Here is a 20,667-nt window from a genome sequence, read left to right as displayed (position 1 = left end):
ATCTAGCTGTGTTGATATTCATAAGTCAGTTGTTATAATCAACAATACCCTCTGATAGAATGAAGACAAATCTTCAGACCTTGAATAGAATACTTCATCAAAACTGTGAATATAGTGTGTATGAACTGCTGATTCTGAAGTAGAAATGAACATAGTTTTGCTTTTAAGATATATACATATATGCCTCGTGATGGATAGTTTGGTAGATGTAGATATATAAGTATATCATGGATAAATGTATAGATTGATAGATGGTTATAAACAGGAGTATGAATTTTGTATAAAATAGATATGATGTAGACATATACCAGTATACTCACTGGATGAGATACTGTCAATCTTGAATTCTTAATTGTGTGTGCGATTAGAAGTCATGGTGTTGCAGTCATAATCATAATAATATAACCAATTAACGACATTTCTGGTTGATTTGTTGGTTTATCTTTATGTTATGTTCATAGCGTTTATTGTAACTGTCATGGAAACAAGTAGCTGTGATCGGGAGATGTGTTTGTATTATTGTACAAAGGTCAGTGGAAGCAAAATTTCTATGTATTAGCCCAGATCAGTAAAGATGAATCTGAATCAGAATCTGAATTTATCTACCTCATTTTCTCCTCTCCTCCTAGCCGACCCAAGACCCTGTGCCTCCACTGAGTTTGGTTGCTGTTTGCTGAACGATGACCCTGCAGCTGACAGCAGCTACTCTAACTGCCCCCGTAAGTACACTACTGTATACGCCACTTATTTGGCAAGTCTAAATTTTTGTGAATCGGGACTTCCCGACAATTTCGGGATTGGTTAAATTATTGATCGTGGAGTACTATACAGAATGGAGAAATGTATACATGTGTGCACATTAATATCAGGATCAGTCATTATTTTCGCTTGTCTTTAATTTCGCAAATAGCACCTGACTCGTGAAATTTGCGAAAATAAAAACCTCTGCAAAATATTCGCCGTATACAGTATCGTAGGAAGGATGTGAAATCAATGATAAGGAAGAGTCAAAATACAAATTGCTACTTGACATTATGTGTGCCTACAATCAGTAACGTCCTCCAAGACTGTAGCATCATTACAGCTCCATTCATTTTCCTCTCCCTTCTGTCCCATTCTCCCTAGGTGTTCCACCCCCTGTTGCAGGGCGAAATGTGCCGGAAGCCCCCGTCACTGTTGTTGAGGGTGGTGGAGGTAGGTGAAATCTCTTGGTTTACAATCTATTCACCACTTTGATACTAGTATCAGATTCTCTGAAGTGCCTTGAAAACATGTCATATTCATTTAATCCCTTTGTACAATGCAAGTGGCTAGGCAGACGAATTTTTGTCAAGAGCAGTTAGCCATTGTGGATATTTACTGCTGCACATTCAAGAAAAAATCATGTTGGATGTTGCACAATGCCAAATAAATTGTATATTGACTAGCTCATTTTGTTGTATTAGAGTCCTTGATAAAACGAGAGAACCACTGAACATGTATGTAAGGAAAAATTTCTAATTCTAGTCTAATTTCAATCTAATTTTAATTTCATTAAGATGAAAATAATGCAGCTGTTTTCATGTTGCACTTTCTTGAATACCAGATGCAATGCAACCAAAGCATTTGATTTGTTTGCTCTCCATTTTTGTTGAGATATTAGAATATCATATAAGACAATGGAACAAAACAAGATAAAGATAGTAGAGCTACTAATGAAAGATGCCATCAGTTGATCCTCAATCCAAGTTAGAAATCACAGAGAACTGGTTTTCTCCATTTTAAACGGTCAAATTTAAACCAAATGTGAGGTGAAGGGTTTAGTCCAAGGTGCATTTGTGTGATTAGGTAATTTTTCCATCTCATTGTGTTTCTCTCAATCTGGTGGATCAGCTGCCAGGACCTGTGACCAGCGCATCACGTGCAAGATGTTCTGCCGCTTCGGCTTCGCTCGTGATGAGGACAACTGCGAGATCTGTTTGTGTGCTCCCGAACCGCGAGGTGAGCTTTGTCATTAGTTTCACCCTCCGTATCAGTCGCACCGTCACTACTTACAAATTTTCCCAGACCTGTAGACTGTCTGTCTCGCAAGAGAGGATTTTTGCTTGCTCACAGCTGGACATGCCAAGACTACAAAGCCAAGTCAAAACTACAATTGCTGGGAGTGTCTGGTTAAACATTCCTGTGGCACAGCACTCAGCACCCAAGTTTACTTGAATGGATAGAATGCATGAAATCACCCGAATATAACAGTAGTAGTTTTGTGGAAATCTGCTAGATTTAGAAAGTCATGACATATTTCTCCGTAGGTTTTATACCGCATGCCTTCTATGGGACATCGATATCAGTTTCATTGACATTTTGAAATTAGATGTGAGAATTTATGTCATTGTTTCACAGATATCCCATTGGTTTGGACTTGATTGAAATTAGAGAAATCTTGATTGGTTTGAGGGCAAATGGTTTGGTAATATCAACTCGCTGTACTTGTAGGATTTAGTCAGGTACGTTTTTAAGCAGATATTGCATCAAAATTTGCTATGGGTGTGAATTGCAGGAGAATCTAGCTGCCTGTAGTCTTTGGCAACAGCGCCCTCAGAGTTCTGACTGTTGATAGGCAAAAGGATCAATTTTGGCACTCCTGTGTGCTCTAGAAGCTACATCATTTCTTAACATTGTTTCACCTTCTTTAATCTAATGCTACACATGGGATAAGCCATGTGGTGGATGCAGGGGATACATTTGTCTGGCTGGCAACAAACTCTTTGTTTTTTTTATAAAGCATTATGGTTAAAGAAATGTGAGGGTGCTATTAAAATGCTTTCATGCTGTATCATCATGGTTTTCTCCTGCCTATCCCAGTGCGTGGAGCCTGTCAGCTCCGCCACAGCGTGGTGATGAACAAGTTAAAGAATCGCCCTCCCCGAAACGGTTTCTACATACCGCAGTGCAACGCGGACGGTAACTACGAGACCCTGCAGTGCCTGCACCCGATGAATGCCTGCTGGTGCGCGGACACACTGTCGGGCAAGAGACTGCGCAAGGCGCGATACGACGGCAACATGCCTTCCTGTGATCCTTAGGTAATCGCAGACCACACCTGATAGGTGCTTTTCCCCGTCCCCCAAAAAGAAAAGGATCAAACAAAAGGACTGTTGTAAGAAGATATCTTTTTCTCATTTCGGCCTAGGCAGTTGATATGCGTGATTTGTTAGTGTTTATTACGATAATTTCATGTTTCGTAAGTGGGCCACAATATTGCTAGAGGCAGCATAATTGAATAAGTGAGTATTGTATAGAGTCAAGACTACTACAAAGAAATTGATGATGACTTGTAGTACAATACTATGCAACATTTGAATATGATGGACCATGAAATTGTAAGTCAACCATCCTAAGTAAACTAGCAGGCAGTTACATCATTTGTGTTTTGTGCCATAGTATACCGTCAAAAGTCGGCCACACATGTATGTTGTGATGTGAGAACGTATAACGCTGTGATTGAGAATTATCACATATGACTCTATGGTGTGTGGTTTTTGTTTTAATTCTGTGAATATGTACACGTCACCACTGCAAGCCTCTCTGAATCGTTATTCTATTAGATGATCCAATATCATAGCAAAGTCACTGTTTGCTTCACATCTTGTATTCTTGTCATTTTCCTCTGTGAGATCTTTTTTTGTAAATTCTGACATAGGATGCCAGATGCACATCAAGTGAAATCAGGAAAATCTCAGTCAGCTCTTGACTACATGGATTATCCAGTTTTAATCATTAATCTTTTTTTTTTATTATTATTATTATTCTCTTAACCCACATATAGATGTCGGTTGGTCAAATTTTGCTCAAACTTTCAATGATGTGTTTTCTGCTATTTTGCTATTTTTTTTTTGTATTTTCTGAACCCACATAGATATCTGTTGGTTAAAATCTTTTCAAGAGTTTTGAGGGTTTTAAATAAGCTGTCACTTTAGAAGAGAATGAATCTTGCATCTTCTCACAGCTTGCTGACACTACGTGTGATCAGTCACAATATGTGATCATACTAAAAGTCTACCATCATCTTTGTCCTTTGTCATTAAATGGGTAGTAGTTCTCACTGTATGGAAAAAAAGAAGGTGGGGGTGGGGGGATCAGTGACTGTTTTTGCTTTGTACACTGATGTGTCTATCTTTGGGGTACTCCCTTGGCACAAGAATTGGGGTATAATGAGTTTAATGCAGCAACAAGCCTCTCTGTCAGAGTTGTTTGGAGATGAATTCAGTTATACTCATGGAAGAGAGGGGCACATTGAAGTCTCTGAGTGAATGAATGAATGAATGAATGAATGAATGAATGAACGGAGTGAATGCATGAATGAATGCATGAATGAATGCATGAATGAATGAATGAAATGAATGAAGTGAATGAATGGATGGATGAATGAATGAATGAATGAATGAATGAATGAATGAATGAATGAATGAATAAATGAATGGATCAGTGAAGAAATCATAGATGAATAAATGAATTGCCTCTGATGTCCGCAGAGATATCAAAATTTCATTCCCCCTGTTTTTTACATCTCTGCCTGACTCGATAAATTTGGCAAAAGGAATGGAGATTATAACATGTTGTTCAATGCTTCCTATGTGATAAAATCATTTTCACTGAGATATCTTGTGCCATTGTATAAGGAATGTTATTATTTACCTGTGTATTGGAATTGTGTACTGTTTGGATATTATCATCTCTGTGTCATTTCTTTGTACCACCATATACTCAGAAAACTGATATATCTTCTGAGCCCCTTTAAAATCTTATGTCAGAGAAATCTGTGTCATAATTCAAATAATTATGCTGTGTTTTTAGGGGAAAAGTAGCAGAAGTTTGCTAGTTCATTGTTCATTTATTTGCCAACTGTCATTCTAGATCAAACAGTGGACAGCTTAAGTAACATTAGGCTTTTATTTTCTTGAGTAAATCATCTTCTGGTTCATGAAAAAAGACTTGTGTGTATCTGTTAGGTAATTTTCCCCTCTCCTAATTCTTTTTGCTTGCTGATTTAACTTGTTTGTTTTGATTGTTTTGAATGTTGGTAGTTTTAGCTAGGGCCTCAAATAAGAAATGGAATGACTGCATTGAAAATTAATGATCAGAGTTTCCTCACTTTGTGATGTCAAGTTATTTGATTCCTGGTTTTGAGAATGTGGTTTCCTTAATATGCATAAACTTGCATGTAAAATGACATATATAATGAGGATTATTAATGAAGCTTATTTTCAGACTTGGAAGCAACTCAGTATCATGTTATCGACAAATGGTACAATTGTATCAACATTTTCTGCAGAGAAATGGGCTTGTTTCTGCTTTCGAACTCGTTAAATTTTGTGAAGAGATGGACGCTGGTTCTTTCAGCAATTTAGTTATGCACAAACACCGATTTTTTATTGTGATCATGTAGAATTTTTACATTGATATTGTTGGTTTTTACTTTGTAAGTTACATTAAGAGCGTGTGAGTATTTTGTGTGGATACTTGCGATTCCTGCACAAGTCCATGTAGGCAAGATATGTGTCAATATAATCAAACTACATATTGGTCTTAGTACTCATGATCTTCTTATTACTCTATGCAATATTTTGTATCATTTGTAAGGACTATCAAGTAAAGTTTTTATTTTGGCTACTGTCTTCCAGTTTAATGCTTTGACTTCATAATCCAAATTCTAATGTCCCCGAGATTGGTTGAAATAAAATGTCATACAGACATTCCCTCATTTGGAATCAACAGTCCTGTGGTTGTCTTGTATGCTGATTGATCTGATAAGTCTCTGAATGACATGAGCATGGTATGGTTCGTGGGTTCGAGCCCATGGGAAGCCCAACACGTTTGCCCTGCAGCAAGGCACTTTGTCCACATTGCTGATCTCCACCCAGGAGCATAAATCGGTACCCGGTAGGATGAGGAAAGCTTATGCTGGTTGATCAGTATGTGCGCGCCTGTAAAAATGGCTGCGACTGGCTGGAATGCTCCCCAGGGAGTGGAGAGTGAGCACTGTCAGTGCTGGTTGGAAATAATGTATCCAGTGACAGGGTAATAATAGCCTGTATAGCACATTGAGATACTGAACAAGTGTGAAATGCACTAAATAAAAACCAGCTATTATTAATATTGCAACTGATTCCGGTGATCAGGAGGTCGTAGGTTCGAATCCTGCTCGAGTATGTACGCCCATGATTTTTTATCATGGCTACTACTAAAACACTGATCAATTCAGTGCTTATTTACATCGATGTAGGGCAATTTGTCAATCAGTTGCAATGAAAACATCTCGACGGAAGAATTTCATGAATTTGAATTATTAATATTATCATTAAGTACTGATATGGAATGATGTACTGATAGTCAGTTTGTGAATCAGCAGCTTTGGAATTCAAGGTATTTATCTCCTAAATGATTTGACACATTTACATACCATTTACAGTCAACCTCGCTGAAGTAGACCTTGCACAAATTATTATTTAAAAATTATCTATGTCAAAGAAAAAAATGTTACCGAGATGAATATACCATGTTGATGCTATTGTGTAAGTAGAAATTCTTATTAGTTGAATTATTTTTTCCAGTCCCCTTGGATTCAACTTTTACACTTTACATACAAGGTTTACTGTATTTTGTGTGTGTGTGTGTGTGTGTGTGTGTGTGTGTGTGTGTGTGTTGTTGTTATTGTTGCTATTGCTGTTGTTGCCGTTATTGTTGCTGTTGTTGCTGTTGTTGTTGTTGTCGAGTGGCCTGTGCATCACACTCAAATCTTGGAATGCTAGTTAATAACCCTAAGAAAACCCAGCTTCTCTTCCCTCGCCAGTGGCTTCTTTTTATTTGTTAAAGGGATGGTATAGTAATGATGGAGATGAGGATTGGGCTTTTAACTTTTTGCGATTTACAAAAAAAAAAAAACAAACAAACAACAAAAAAAAACACTTATAAAATAGTACAGAGCATACCATTCTATGAGGAATTCAAGGTTTATTTGATGGAAATCGGTTTTGGAATGGCTGAGATATCCAAAGGAAAAAAAAAAATAAAAGCGATCGTAATAAAAGGTTGGTCCCTCCTTTTATTAGGATTGCTCTTTTTTTGGATATAGGCAGCCATTTCAAAAGCAGTTCTCATCCAATAAACGTTGAATTCCTCTTGGAATTACATGCTCTTTCACATTTTATAAAATGTTTCTCATTGTATTTCAACAATAAAATGTTAGAAACCTGAAGTTAGGTGTCAACCAAAACTATACAATTCCTTTAACCCATTTTGTGCCAAGAACTTTAGATAGTGTGTAGGGCTACAAGTGCCAATGGGCACTCAAAGTACACAAAGGCTTAAAGGGTCCAGACACAAGCTCCCACATGTTTTGCTGCAGTTCCAGCAGGTGCACGCTCTAATCCCAACTAGGATGATATCACAGAGAGGAAAAAATCTCTAGCGCGTGCGTAGGTCTATAATTATAGAGCTTTAGATCTGCGACGCGAACGTTAAGACAACGCAGCCTCCCGAGTTGAACGATGGAAACAACTGTCACGTGCATGTGCAGAATACCATTTTTAGCATATCATCGTCGTCTTTAGCCTTCACGTCGCAGATTTAAAGCTCTTTTATGATGATTTGATGACGAGGACGTCGCGAACAAGCTGTCCGCATGAATATAGTGGCGGCTTATAAATGAGTTTTGTAGCAATGTGGTAGGCAAATCAATTACTAAAGTATTATGTCTTTCAGTGTGTGAGTAAATAGCGATGGTATTAATAAGATAATCGGTGTTTATTTACGTCGATGAAAGGTAATTTGTCGATCAGTTGCGATAGTGCGCCATGGTACTATTCTATTACGAGATAAGTTGGACGATACCCGTTTCTACAAAGAGTAATATCGGGAGATATTTTGCTGCTGTTTTTTATTTTTCTTTCAATCTTACGAAGTTTTTTTCTCAAGGAGTCACTTTCTATGACTCCAAACTCACCATATAATAATTATGACCGTTAAAACGTGTCGCCCACCAAAACACGTCATATAGCAACCTAACGCTCCTAAGAAGTTCTGCACTTGCTACTCTCTGCAGCTTGAACAGGTGCTTGAGCTAATCCGTGTCTTTCCGTCTGCGCTGCGTCAGACGCGGAGTTTAGCAGGTGTTCCTCCATTGACGTCATAAGAGGGACTTAGAAAACAAGGTATAGGAATTGTTCGAGTCGAAGTGTATTCATAGATCAGGTTGGTCACCACGATATCTCATTAATTAGCAAATAAAAAATATACAAACAACAAACAAATAACAAATAAACAAGTAAACTGTGATTACCTACCCACACACACCCACTCACGCAAGACCAAGGACCTGTCAGTATGCATGGTGGGTTTGGGTTTACTTTCGACTCGCTTTTGACTTGAAATCATACCACTTAATATCACCAGAGGTTTTGTAAAAGATTCCGGTTGGGGTGTGGAATTGAAGTCAGTGAAACAAAAACAAAAAACCCAAACCTTAACAATACAAAAATAAATCAGTTAAAATACACTGATGACAAGCCGAGTGAAGTTATTTAAATCTATAAGGTTTTTTAATGGGTGACAGCAAAACAATCTGTGTGGCATCCTATGGCCCCGATAAATTTAATAACAAATAAACAAAATATCTCATATTAAAAAAATTAAGACGGACGCTGTATCTTTATGATGAATCGCAACTTACGTAAATTAGAAGAGACAACGGTGTCATTTATTTCATTCACTTCCCCCCCCCCCCTCACTCTCTCACTCTCTCTCTTTATGTGAATATAATAAAAATCATGTTTTCCGCTTTGAAAGTCGTCGTTGCTATGTTATGGAAAAGGAGCTTGAAAATTCCATAAATTTCTTATTTTAGATCCGAAGTCACTAAACAGTACCATATCGCAGTCTCCTCGATTTTCTTTCAAACAACATCCAGCTGAACATTGTTAGGTTCTACACTAGACCTATATAAGTCAAATTCGGGGAGGCATGGAATGACAGAGAAGGGGTGCAACTATGACCATATCAAGACACAAAAACTACTCGTTTGGAAATCGTCATGTCCTTCCATAAACTAAGGTCCTTTGACAAGTAATCAAACAAAACGAACATAAAGCTTTATTTGCTCTCCTCGGATACATTCTACGGCAAGCAGTGGCATCCCATAAAAGCATTCTACTCGAGGTTTACTCGATATGACATGGACTAATACATATGTAGTTAATTACATTTGTAATTCAATTTATATGAGAAAAAAATGAAGTGGATTGAAGATGTGCGAGATGGTCTTTGAAGGAGTGTAACAAGGGGGAAAGCACCCATCGATTTGAGTACAATGAACGAAAAGCCTAGTCTGAATTTTCTAAAATCCATTGTAACGAACTCTTGTTGTTCTGCAAGCTAAAGGGTTATTATAGGTGACCTCTGAGAATTAGATGCATTCTCAAAGTGTGCCAATTTTAGTGCTCTATTTGAAGATATCTTCAAAATAAACACGAAATCAATAGAGTTTTGCAATGTGATTTTTATCAAATTAACGTTTCTTTCACGCGATCATCACTTGTTTTACACCTGTTTTGAAGAAATTTCAAATATTTTGTTGAATAAACTGATCCAATAAAACTGTTGTTAGTTGCAGCTAGATGGAATACAGTTTCTGGTGCAACTGCGGAAAGTTTTTGGCTCTCAATTTCCTCGTGAAAATCTAAAATGCATCTTGACATTTTGTATTGCCTTTCAACCCTTTAAACAAGTAATGAAGTAATGAAGTAATGAAGTCCAACCTCTATCACGCTTGTAAATTGGTACCATCAATTTTCGTTTATCATTTTGCATAAAGAGAAAATTTAGGTTGTCCTACGATTCGGGCTTCTATGGAATCCACTCCAAACAACGAACAAGACGAAGAAACAACCTTCCCGCCGGATGTGACTAAATCGGGGGATTATTCTTGTATTACACACAGACACACTCATAAAAAGAAGCACAGCCGAATAGGATGAATAATGATAGTGACTTCACATAGGATATATCATAGGCTATATAGGGGGAAGTGAATATAAATGTGTGGGAGATCTGAGAGCTGAAGGTGATTGCTTTCTTGATCTCGTGGCAAAGAGTTCAACGCACGCTGGAACGCCTCCGACAGTTATTCAGATACTTTGGTCTATACCTCAGGGGGTTCTTCACCAAAGATTAAGGGATGTTTCAGTACCGATATTTGACGTCATAAATAAAAAATCCTCTTGCAATCTCATGATATTTTAGTGTCTGGTGTTTTTAACAGGCTTGCTTCGGAATTGGGTTAGACGAGGGGTTAAGTCACTCAAAGAGATCTGAAGACATTTTTGTATGTCAGTACGCATAATCGTTTTGTCTGGAGGTGCGCGAAGCTGTGATGAAGACAACCCGCGATTAATAATTCGCCTTCGCACGATTAGGGCAGAAAGGAATGGCAGCATTATCTCCGAGTTCAGGTCGCTAAGCCAATTTCCCGCCAAATCACCGCAGAGACGAGCAGACGATCGCCGAGTGTAAGACGCCGTCAGTCAACGGGGATTTGTTGAGGAGAAACGTTACGTAGACCGAATCTAGCTCACAGGAGCGGCCAACTAGAGGAGCCGGGGAATTAGGTGTCATTGCGTGGTTGCTACCTGCTGTCATGCTCATTGCGATTTTGATTCTCAGACGGACTCCAAGCCTGAAAAAGCAGTTCCTTCCGGCGGTCCGATAGCCCATTCATCCACTTCTACACATCATTATGGACCATTGCACTCTCGGAGAAACATCATTTTGATCTGTTTGAATGGCAGTCTTTCGTATTTATCCTCTGATGCATTTGTGATAGCTTAAAGAAAAGATTTGATTCTCGCAATATAATAGTTTTGTTCCATCAAAGTCAAATCATCATAAAGACAGCATCGGATTACCAACATTTTCTTGAGAATTACTGAGTTGAAAAACGAAATCAACTCGTGCTCCAAGACATTTTCGTCACAGCACCTGTCCTTGGAACGATGAATCCATGTATTGTCTGACTTTTAAAGTGTTACATACATTTACCGTGTTATAAAAGCTCAAGTGCTCTGCCATCGTACATCGACTTTACCTTGAAGTTTTACATCGATGGTAACGTGTCTTCACAAGCAGTGATTTAATTTCTTCGACGGAATTGTTTGCGTCTCTGAGAGATCTTAATCTTCTTTGGCATTCTCCATCGGCACTCACTGGGTCCTCGCAGATGCCAACAGAGGAATAACCAATATTCCTACAGCGCATGCGCGACTGGAAACTTTTCAAACGTGGTTGAGATGAAAGGAAAGGATCGGATATGATGTGTAATTTAATTAATTGCAAATGAGGTTTAGATGGTTCATGGAAAACGGAAGATAATGCCGAACCTGCGTGCCCCATTTGATGAAACAATTAAGACTATTTGCTAACAAGTAGCCAAACATTAATTTACGTATCTCATTTTGACGTGTTGACGAGTGAAACTACGATTGAAGACTTGGAACAGAAGAAGTATAGTGGATCCTTGAGCTTCTGGTCTTCTTAGAAGCTAAATGTTGCGTGAAGAGAACTCCGACACTGTTTACTTGGCGACACTGTGAAATAAGTTTGATTGTACGAGTAGCTTTGAAAACATGGCTGAGCACGTACGTTCATTTTGTGTTGACGTTTTTGTCAAGGTTCTCTGCCTTGTAGTACTCATAGCCCAAAATGTCCTTATCGACTTCTATTTGATTCGCTTTGGGACTGGGACCGGATTCAAGCGGGGCTACATCTGGGTGATTTGTGATAGTCTGGTCATCGTCTTTTGGAGTGTTGCCTTCGTGATGGTACGGATCCGCGCCAATCGTCCCTACCCGGAGATCCCGAAGAAGGAGCGGCAATTACCGAAGGAGCTACCATTCGCCTACTGTTCGTGGCTCGTCTACGCCGGCGTCCTAATCGCGAAGCTAATTAAAATCTATAACAGCACTGAACATCCGCAAATTACGTGGTGGTTGTCGACCTCGGACATGCTGACCATCGCGGTGTCGATGTCGGGTCTCATCTTCATGCTGCTTGCTTACAGCCATCACGAGGACGTCGAGAATGCCAAGTACCGCCTGCAGATCCAGAAACTCGGAGCCGTGGTCGGCCTCGCCATCCTGGACACGACCGACCTGCTGGACATGCTCCACGCCGATTCCGAACTGCCGTTCCACTTGCGAGCCGCCATTTTGGCGTTCGGCTGTATCTGCATCGTCCTCCCCGTGTTCCCGCTATTCGCACTGCGACTCATCGCCGCCAAACGCAGCGCGCACCGGCGGAACACCGACTCGTGGGAGCAGGTCTTCCTGCTAAAGAATGTGCTCTTCATGATTCTCGTCGACGTACCGTATTTCGCACTCCGTTGCCACCTATGGCTTGACCACGGTATGTCAGCGTCTGTTTTCCTCACCAAGAACCTCATCATGTTCCTGAGGGGCGCCTTCGATCTCCTGGACGAGGTCAAAATCTGTAGGAGAGACAGAAAGAAAAGCAGACCACTCCTCGAACTTGGTCTCGTCGTACGTTTCAACAAATGAAGTGACTTCCTTCTCATATTGCTTTGAAATCTTTAGAGAATATATGGTAACGTCGCAAATTTGGAATGCTGATGATGAGAATGTATTGAATTTGACGCAATCCAAAGAAGAATGACTGCCCGTGGTGAGAGCGAATTCCGTTGACTCTGCCAAAACAGTGTCATTATGCCGTTAAAAGTAAGCATGGATTGGATGTGGACCACACGCTGTTTGATAGCATTAAATTATTTTTTTTCACGTTGAAGTACTGATGTGGTATACATGTCACGGAAGCCTGCAAGAAAAGTTAGACTGCTTTCACTCCTCGGCATGAAACGACGATGTTCTCATATTTTTGTCTTTTTGTCCAGTTGTCGCAAACGATGTGCGGTCGCAGCCGTGATTAAGACGAGAGAAATTGTCTTAGCATTGCAGGTGAACTTCTGTGCTCTTGAAAACTGTATTCCCTTTATAAAACACTTTTAGTGCACTATGAAATGTGACTTTATGGAATGTTGATCATGCCGGTTCATGAATAATGTGCAATGTTATATATAAAATTAATTGATAAGCATGTAATATTCAAAACCCCAAACCAACAACGGTAGGCGCTTTATTCTCGTCGCCTGTATTTTTTTTTTTCAGAATGGTCTTAAAACCGTCGTTTCCTGGGGGTGTTTCATAAAGCTGTTCGTAAAGTTACGAACGACTTACGAGCGACTGGTGATCAGTTCTTATGCTGAATTATGGAAATTCTGATAAGTATAGCACATCAGAACTGATCACCAGTCGCTCGTAAGTTGTTCGTAACTTTAATAACAGCTTTATGAAACAGGGCCCTGGTTTGTAAACACTTGCAATGGTATAGACAGTAATTCAAGCTCCAAGCTTTGGCTGTACCAAAGCATCATTGCATAACAGCCAGTATCATTGCGAACTCCAGATTGCATCAGTATTATTCGCTATCTATCGATATGACATAAATATTCTTATTCGTGCTAGCAAGATCAATCTTGACATGAAAAGTGACCTGAAGTTTAATTCAGTTGACTTTTAGTCATTGTAAGAATAAAATTAGACGAACAGAATCTCTGACGTGTTACCAACTCGGAAAATAATAAAGAAAGTAAATGGATTTCTAATATTTCGAATCTATGTATTTTCAATTAAAACACGCAGATTGGAAAAAGCGGTGATGTCATAACCCCATAAATCTCTTATTTTTGTACACAAATTATTGTAGAATCATGTTTCGGTCGATTGATTAGCAACTGCGGACACTTTTCCGCTCACTTATATTTAATGTTTCTATAAGGTATTACATCACTAGGACAACAATAATTTTGTTCGATGCAAGTGACATCTTATTACTTTCTTGACAAATAAGGATGTTACGTCGAGAGTCTTGTTTACAGAGAAATAACACTTGTAATGTGATGACGTAATATCATCGTCATGTCCATTGATCGCTGTCATTTTGAGTATTTGTTTGAAAATGATAACACAGATAGTTTGTGAAAAGACGGGAAACAATAGAATTCCATTTCTTTCATACATAATATGTTCCGATCTTGATGAAACCTCTGCAGATTAGTTTGATTTTGATCTATTCATGAAAACCAACAAGTCAAAATGAAAAGGTCTCTGATTCCAGAATAGGCAGGAAAAATATCTAGGAATATAACTTCTGAATAAACTTTTATTCTCTCATTGATGTCAAACAATGAAATTGTTGACTTAAGCTGCTCAGGTCATTATAAATCATATGGTAAACTGTTAACCAAGTGTCTAACAGATAGCTTTATCATAGCATTATTTTTTTTTTTTATTTACTCGCCATGATCTTCATTTTAAAAGTGTGAATGTTCACGTGTGTGTGTGTGTCTTCGTGTTTGTGTGTCTTTGTTGTGCTTGTGCATGAATCGGTTGCATTAACGCTTTTAAACAGCATTTATCACGAATGCTAGCCGACTATAAACGATTTGATCTAAACACTACACTGCAATGTATGCCTACAATTTGTAAGATTTCATGATGCCGCGATGTCTTTCAATAAAGAACAGCAAATGAAAGAAAAGAAGTGATTGGGTAATTCATTCTGTATACGAATGCACACTTCCTCATCATCACCAGTATCATAAATAATATTACGGTCTTTAGAGGACGCGCTGCCATTATGATTATCCTAGTACTGCCGGGTACCGATTTACACACCTGGGTCGAGGAGAGGGACATGTGACGGGATTCGAACCTGGGACCTCCTACTAAAAATCAAGAATCGTATTTCTTATTCCACAGCGCCCCACCTAGCTGAAGAACATATTCAACCGCAAATACTTGACATTCTCTTATGGCTGACATCTACTTCCTTTGTATAGAGTACACGATAACACTTGCATACTTGTGCAATTCAATAATATTGTCATGTGTTAATTTCAGTTGTAACACTTTAATATGACTATGACATTTAAAGTTCTTCCGCATAATTCCGTCACTGATGATAAAAAGTAACTCTTCCGTTTGGTATCGAATTAATCTTCTACCGAACACTTAAACCAATTTAAGTACATGGGTGTATTTTCACACATTGTTCACACGCAGTGGTCTTAACGCGTTGAGTTACCAACTTCCGCTCCATAGTTCCACTAAGACTAAATTGGCAGGAAGCATATACTCGGTGCTATATTACAGCAAGTTCATCACACCATTTTAACACCTGTTGTTTGTGTACAATATACACTTGACTTGGCATCGTACTCTGCCAAAAGAGGTTTTTATTTGTACCTATATGTATGTATGTTTATATATTTCTCGTACATATCCATCTGCACGTTTCCTATGTGTGTATGAATATACATTCTGTATCATGTAAAACGTTGCATAGCTTTTCCGTAAAACACACCTTTATGCATGCCAGTCAAGGAAACAATCTTGGCAAAACCAGAATCGTACAAATACAAACCAAATTCTACTGGATATGCTGTTTATGAGCTGTTACATTACATGCGTTTTATAACATTTTGCAACAAAACTGATTGATGAAGTAGTATAATGATATCAGAAAAATTTGAGAGCAAAACTCATCAATAAGAAATATCTATGAGATCCATTGTCATATTTTACATGGCCAATCAAGTTATCCATAACACATTCCATAGTTCACACTTTCAATTACAAACTTGTCTAGGGTAATTCGATATCCACAGTCATATTTATATCGTTATATTCCTATCAAGATATTAAGAAGACAAATACATATTATCCAATTCCCGTACTATATAATGATAATAATAATAATAATAATAATAATAATAATAATAATAATAATAATAATAATAATAATAATAATAATAATAATAATAATAATAATAATGATAATAATAACAATGAAGTATACTTTTATGTAGGCATGGCAGGCAAAATAATTTACACCCTGAGCATAACATAATACATGTACAACATAATATTTAGCTGTTGTAACTTGGAAACAATATCCAAAAATAAAATTTTAATTTTAACAAAACATACAAAAACGAAAGAGTCGTTAATGATACATATGCTTCTCCCTCACGGAGAATCTAAGTTTAGACGCGTCATGAGCGATTTATTTCCTTAGTCGTCGCTTACCTGCCAGCCATCTTCCTGCATTGATAAATCGAGTTACATCGTTGCTTTAGAATTATTGGACAAGAATCCTTTTAAAACTGACCTATTTCATTTTCGTCTCTTCTCACATCACTCGGGCTAAAATTGGCACTAGAAATAATATTCATGACGTCCGTATTTTCTCCAAATTTGATTTTGTGGCCCATTTCACTTAAGAGAGAGAGAGAGAGAGAGAGAGAGAAAGGGATCTAAGTGCACCGCGGCTGCATGAAGCTCATAAGGGACTACAGTATCTCTTTTATGATGAAAAACTGGAAATAGGGAAGGGTCATTAAAACCATGACGATTCCAAACTACAACACAGCTGTTGTTTTTCCCATTGCTGAACTGATTACCTGTTTACTAGTATTTCATATTTCATTCAAGAAAACATAAAAAAAATTTTAAAGCAAATAAGTCTTATTTTGGATTCAATTTATTGAATGAAAGCAAAACAAAACAAACGACACAATCACATGATGCTATTCAGCCAATCGCAAACATCTGGCATTTTTTTTTTACAAGCATATCGATATTATATTGCGAACAGTAACTGTCAAACAACAAGAATACATAATATCTCCTCATCATCTCAGTCATGTGAATCCAACAAAGCGACTCATCAAAAAGAAATAACTGGACAGCTGAGAAAATCAAGTTGAGGAGTATAATAGTTTCTAGGAAAAACTTTTAAATGAGCTCCTCAAAGTGAGTCACGGCCGAAGCAACCGCATAGTGCTAATTTAATCACCCACTTCTTCCCGTGTAGTGTCATGACATTCCAAAAACTTAATCACAACGCCCTGAAAGGTGGCAACCTCTTTTGTTAAATACCTTCGTATACAGTAATAGGAAAATTTGCTTCTGTATATACGCGATGGGATGCACCAGAGCAAAATTACTCTGTTCATTGGGGGAAGAATGAGGATTAAAGTGACAATTAGAATGACTTGTTCGTGACAACACATCTGTCTGTGAGTCCCGTGACATTTATGTTACACACACACACACACACACACACACACGCACACACACACACACACTTACACACACATACACACACACACACATATATATTTGTATTGGGAGAGAGATGTACATACAGATATATCTACATTTCAATTTTTAATCACATTTTTTTTCTTTTCTTTTTTGCGTGGCGTCTTTTGGGTGAATTAAGATGTCATGTTTTCAAGCGACAAAATCAACTACGGTTACTTCTCTTTATACATTTATTTGTCCTTTTTTTTTACAAAAAAATACTAAAGCAATATATTCATGCTTTCTCCTCATTGCCGCGTCCTTAAATTATACCTCACATCTATTAGCTCATTTCACATAAAGATCTCTTAATCGTACCGCGGACAGCCGACCAATTTAGAATTATGATATTATTATGCAGGTGTGTCTATATGATATGAATTTGATTTTTATTAGTGATTCATAGCTGTAGCCTGGAGTGATACAAATCTTGCACTAGATAAAAGATACAATGGAAAACAAATTTAAACAAAAGAAAAATGTATAGGAAATTGAATCGAATTGGTTCGAAATACACTAAAGGAAGAACGGGAACAGGACAAGGGCCAGCGATTCGATATACGGTAGTAAGAAATGATGAAACAAAATCAAAACGATATTAAAGGGACTGTACAGTACTGGTTGAGGTAGGGATTCATGTTTTGAACATTCCTAAGTGAGTAATTAAAAGCCTCATATGAAATATGAAAGAGCATGTAATTTTAAGAAGGATTCAACGTTTATTTGATGAAAATTGGTTTTCAAATGGCTGAGATATCCAAAAAAAGTGCTAATAATAAAAGGCGACATGCCCCAACTTTATTAGTATCTCTTTGTTTCACCTTGTTTTTGGATATCTCAGCCATTTCAAAATCGATTTTCATCGAATAAACTTGTGATACCCCTTAGAACCGCATGCTCTTTGACATCTCATAGAGTGATTTCTGAATATCTCACAAAACGTTAAAAGCTAAATCTTCACCTCGACCAGAACTGTACACACCCTTTAATCAAAATCTTAAACTAAAAAAACAACAACAAACAAACAATGTATCCTTCCGCCCAGTCCTACCTTCCCTTACTCACATAAACTGTACAAGCTTGCCTAAAATGACCGTGCAGATATATTGGTAGTTATGGAAGAGTTGTGAAGGGTTTTCTTGGAGGGGTACCTTTTACTGGCGCGGAATCACACAAAGCGGTCAGTGTCGTGTCGCCTGATCACCTAATCATCTCACCCAATAACCGGCCGAGTCCTTCCGGCGTAATTACGGCAGATGACTCGGCTTCCGATTGGCAGGTTGGCTTCATTACCGTCGATCGGGGGCACTCCCTGCGCACACTTTCCGCCCAGTGACGATGATGCTTTTCAGACTCCGTAAACTATATATATAGTGCCTCCTTTCTTTTCTTTTCTTTTTTTCATAAGTTTAAACCGCGCCAGTAGACCTACACTTTCCTCGACTGTGGCTGCAATTACAATTTCGTCCTCATATTCATATATTCATACTGAAATTCAGTAAGAGGGTATTTAAGATTGCCATATTTTTGTCATATTTTGCCCTGCAGTGACAGCGGGAAACGGAGGTTTTTTTTTTTGTTTTGTTTTGTTTTTTCTTTTTCAACGTTAAGATTGCTGCATTGTTTTCATGACTCTACAACCCGTCTTCCTTTTGAAGGATAAAACACAAGGCCCTATACTTTATATTGCCCCGTCTTCAATAGATAAAAACTAGAGCACTCTATCAATTCTCATTGTTCATTGTAAACTATTTCAGGTTTTTGTTTTTCTGCTTCTCTCTCCGATAAAATTTTTGATGACAAACACTTGTTGTTGTCTTTCAATTTTATGTCGTATAAATCAAGTACAGCATTATAACATATCTTTCAAAAAGGATATATTATATTTTCTATTCAATACAGCTTGATTATAATCATTTTTTTCACATAAAATTCCTACGATTCAGTCATATCTTTCAGACCAGGACCGTTACCAAAGTGTTTGCATCTAAGTTGATCATTTGAAATATTGATACATTGTACATGTAGTACATTACTTCTTTAGGCAACGCATTCAACAGGTGCAAACTTGGCCATTCTCCAAGATCAGACCGGAACTTGGACAAGTACAAAAGCAAGAACAAAAGACAACAAACAAACAAGCAAACAAAGAAACGAACAAAACTGACATAAAACAAAATTTACGCAGATATTTTGACAAATCATACCTTTCGACCAGTTTTCTGAACCATGAAGAGACTATAATAGAAGGAGAATTATCTCTCGTTGGACGTGTTTTCCCTGTTCGTTTTTGTTGTGCAAACATACACGAAATTGTTACTTTCAATCATAAAGATCCTTCCACAAAGATGGTTGTAACTTCAGTTTAGGAAAGTCGGAGTGAAGGGAAAATACAAAACCCTTAAGACAGTTGAGTAGAAAGGTATTTGCGTGACACCTTTCAAAACATAACAAAACAAAACTGTATCTTGTCTATACAAAACACTGATTATCTACCACATCGGATTCTCTTTCTATGGGATACTACACTGGTACTGTGTGTATCAAATTATTGTGGAATAGTGACTGCTCTAGTTTCGATATATATATATATATATATGTATATATATATATAATTTATAATAAGTATCAAATTGATTGACAATATATATATATATATATATATATATATATATATATTATATATATATAATTTATAATAAGTATCAAATTGATTGACAAATTGCCCTATGAATTTGAAGTATCAAATTATTGTGGAATAGTGACTGCTCTAGTTTCGATATATATATATACGATTTATAATCATATGATCAGATTCACAATGGACTAAAGTGCATTTCTATTGCAAACCAAATATCAAAATATCTTGAAATCTTTTACAAAATGTGAAATTTGTCGACGAGGTCACAAGTCGATGCACACATCCCATCCCTTGTTATAGTACCGGTGCTTAGTTGCCACACTTGTGAAGTTCACGACTGTCCTGGTTTGTTTGTTTGTTGTTGTTGTTCTTGTTGTAGTTGATGTCGTCGTCGTATTTGCTGTTGCTATTTTGTAACAGCTTTACAAAGTTGTAAGCACTTGTGTAACGAGATTGAAGTAGGTATTTTTCTCATTCCAGATGAACTCGGTGTTTTGAAGATAAGTACATGTACACTTGCAGATACTGTCCTTCATTATAACAGATGTAAGAAAACTTAGATATGTCTAATACAGTAATCTTCTCTGATTACCTGAAATAGTAGCAGAGAATTATTCTTAAATAATAATAATTTCTTAAATGGTGGTGTGTGTTTTTTTCACGGTGTAGCTCTCGTGGTCGAATAAAAGATTCATTATGTACATATAGCGAGTTTAGCAAAACAAACTGAAAGTTACTGTACATGTATGTAGGACATGTACGAGCATTTATTCTAGA

The 20,667-nt window shown here is 37.6% G+C and overlaps 2 protein-coding genes across 2 annotated transcripts in view; both read left to right on the top strand.

The window, feature by feature from the left end:
- Positions 1 to 3,564, top strand: part of LOC140240653 (uncharacterized) — a 61,863-nt gene extending 58,299 nt beyond the window's left edge. The window contains exons 30-33 of the mRNA XM_072320407.1: positions 630 to 719; positions 1,126 to 1,188; positions 1,873 to 1,980; positions 2,842 to 3,564. Of these exons, the coding sequence (XP_072176508.1) occupies positions 630 to 719; positions 1,126 to 1,188; positions 1,873 to 1,980; positions 2,842 to 3,062 (482 nt within the window). The 3' untranslated portion in view covers positions 3,063 to 3,564. The remainder of the gene's footprint in view (positions 1 to 629; positions 720 to 1,125; positions 1,189 to 1,872; positions 1,981 to 2,841) is intronic.
- Positions 3,565 to 11,654: 8,090 nt separating this feature from the next.
- LOC140241285 (transmembrane protein 121B-like) lies at positions 11,655 to 12,584 on the top strand. The gene has a single exon (XM_072321035.1). It carries the CDS (start codon positions 11,655 to 11,657, stop codon positions 12,582 to 12,584), a length of 930 nt encoding a protein of 309 aa, XP_072177136.1.
- The last annotated feature ends 8,083 nt before the right edge of the window (positions 12,585 to 20,667 follow it).

The sequence above is a fragment of the Diadema setosum genome, chromosome 17 (assembly GCF_964275005.1).
Source record: "Diadema setosum chromosome 17, eeDiaSeto1, whole genome shotgun sequence".
NCBI lineage: Eukaryota > Metazoa > Echinodermata > Echinoidea > Diadematoida > Diadematidae > Diadema > Diadema setosum.
The sequence above is the reverse complement of the archived record's forward strand: the minus strand, read 5'-3'. Positions and strand labels throughout refer to the sequence as shown.

Excerpts from the sequence above, each read along its gene's own strand:
- LOC140241285 (XM_072321035.1), top strand. The coding sequence starts at position 11,655 with ATGGCTGAGCACGTACGTTCATTTTGTGTTGACGTTTTTGTCAAGGTT.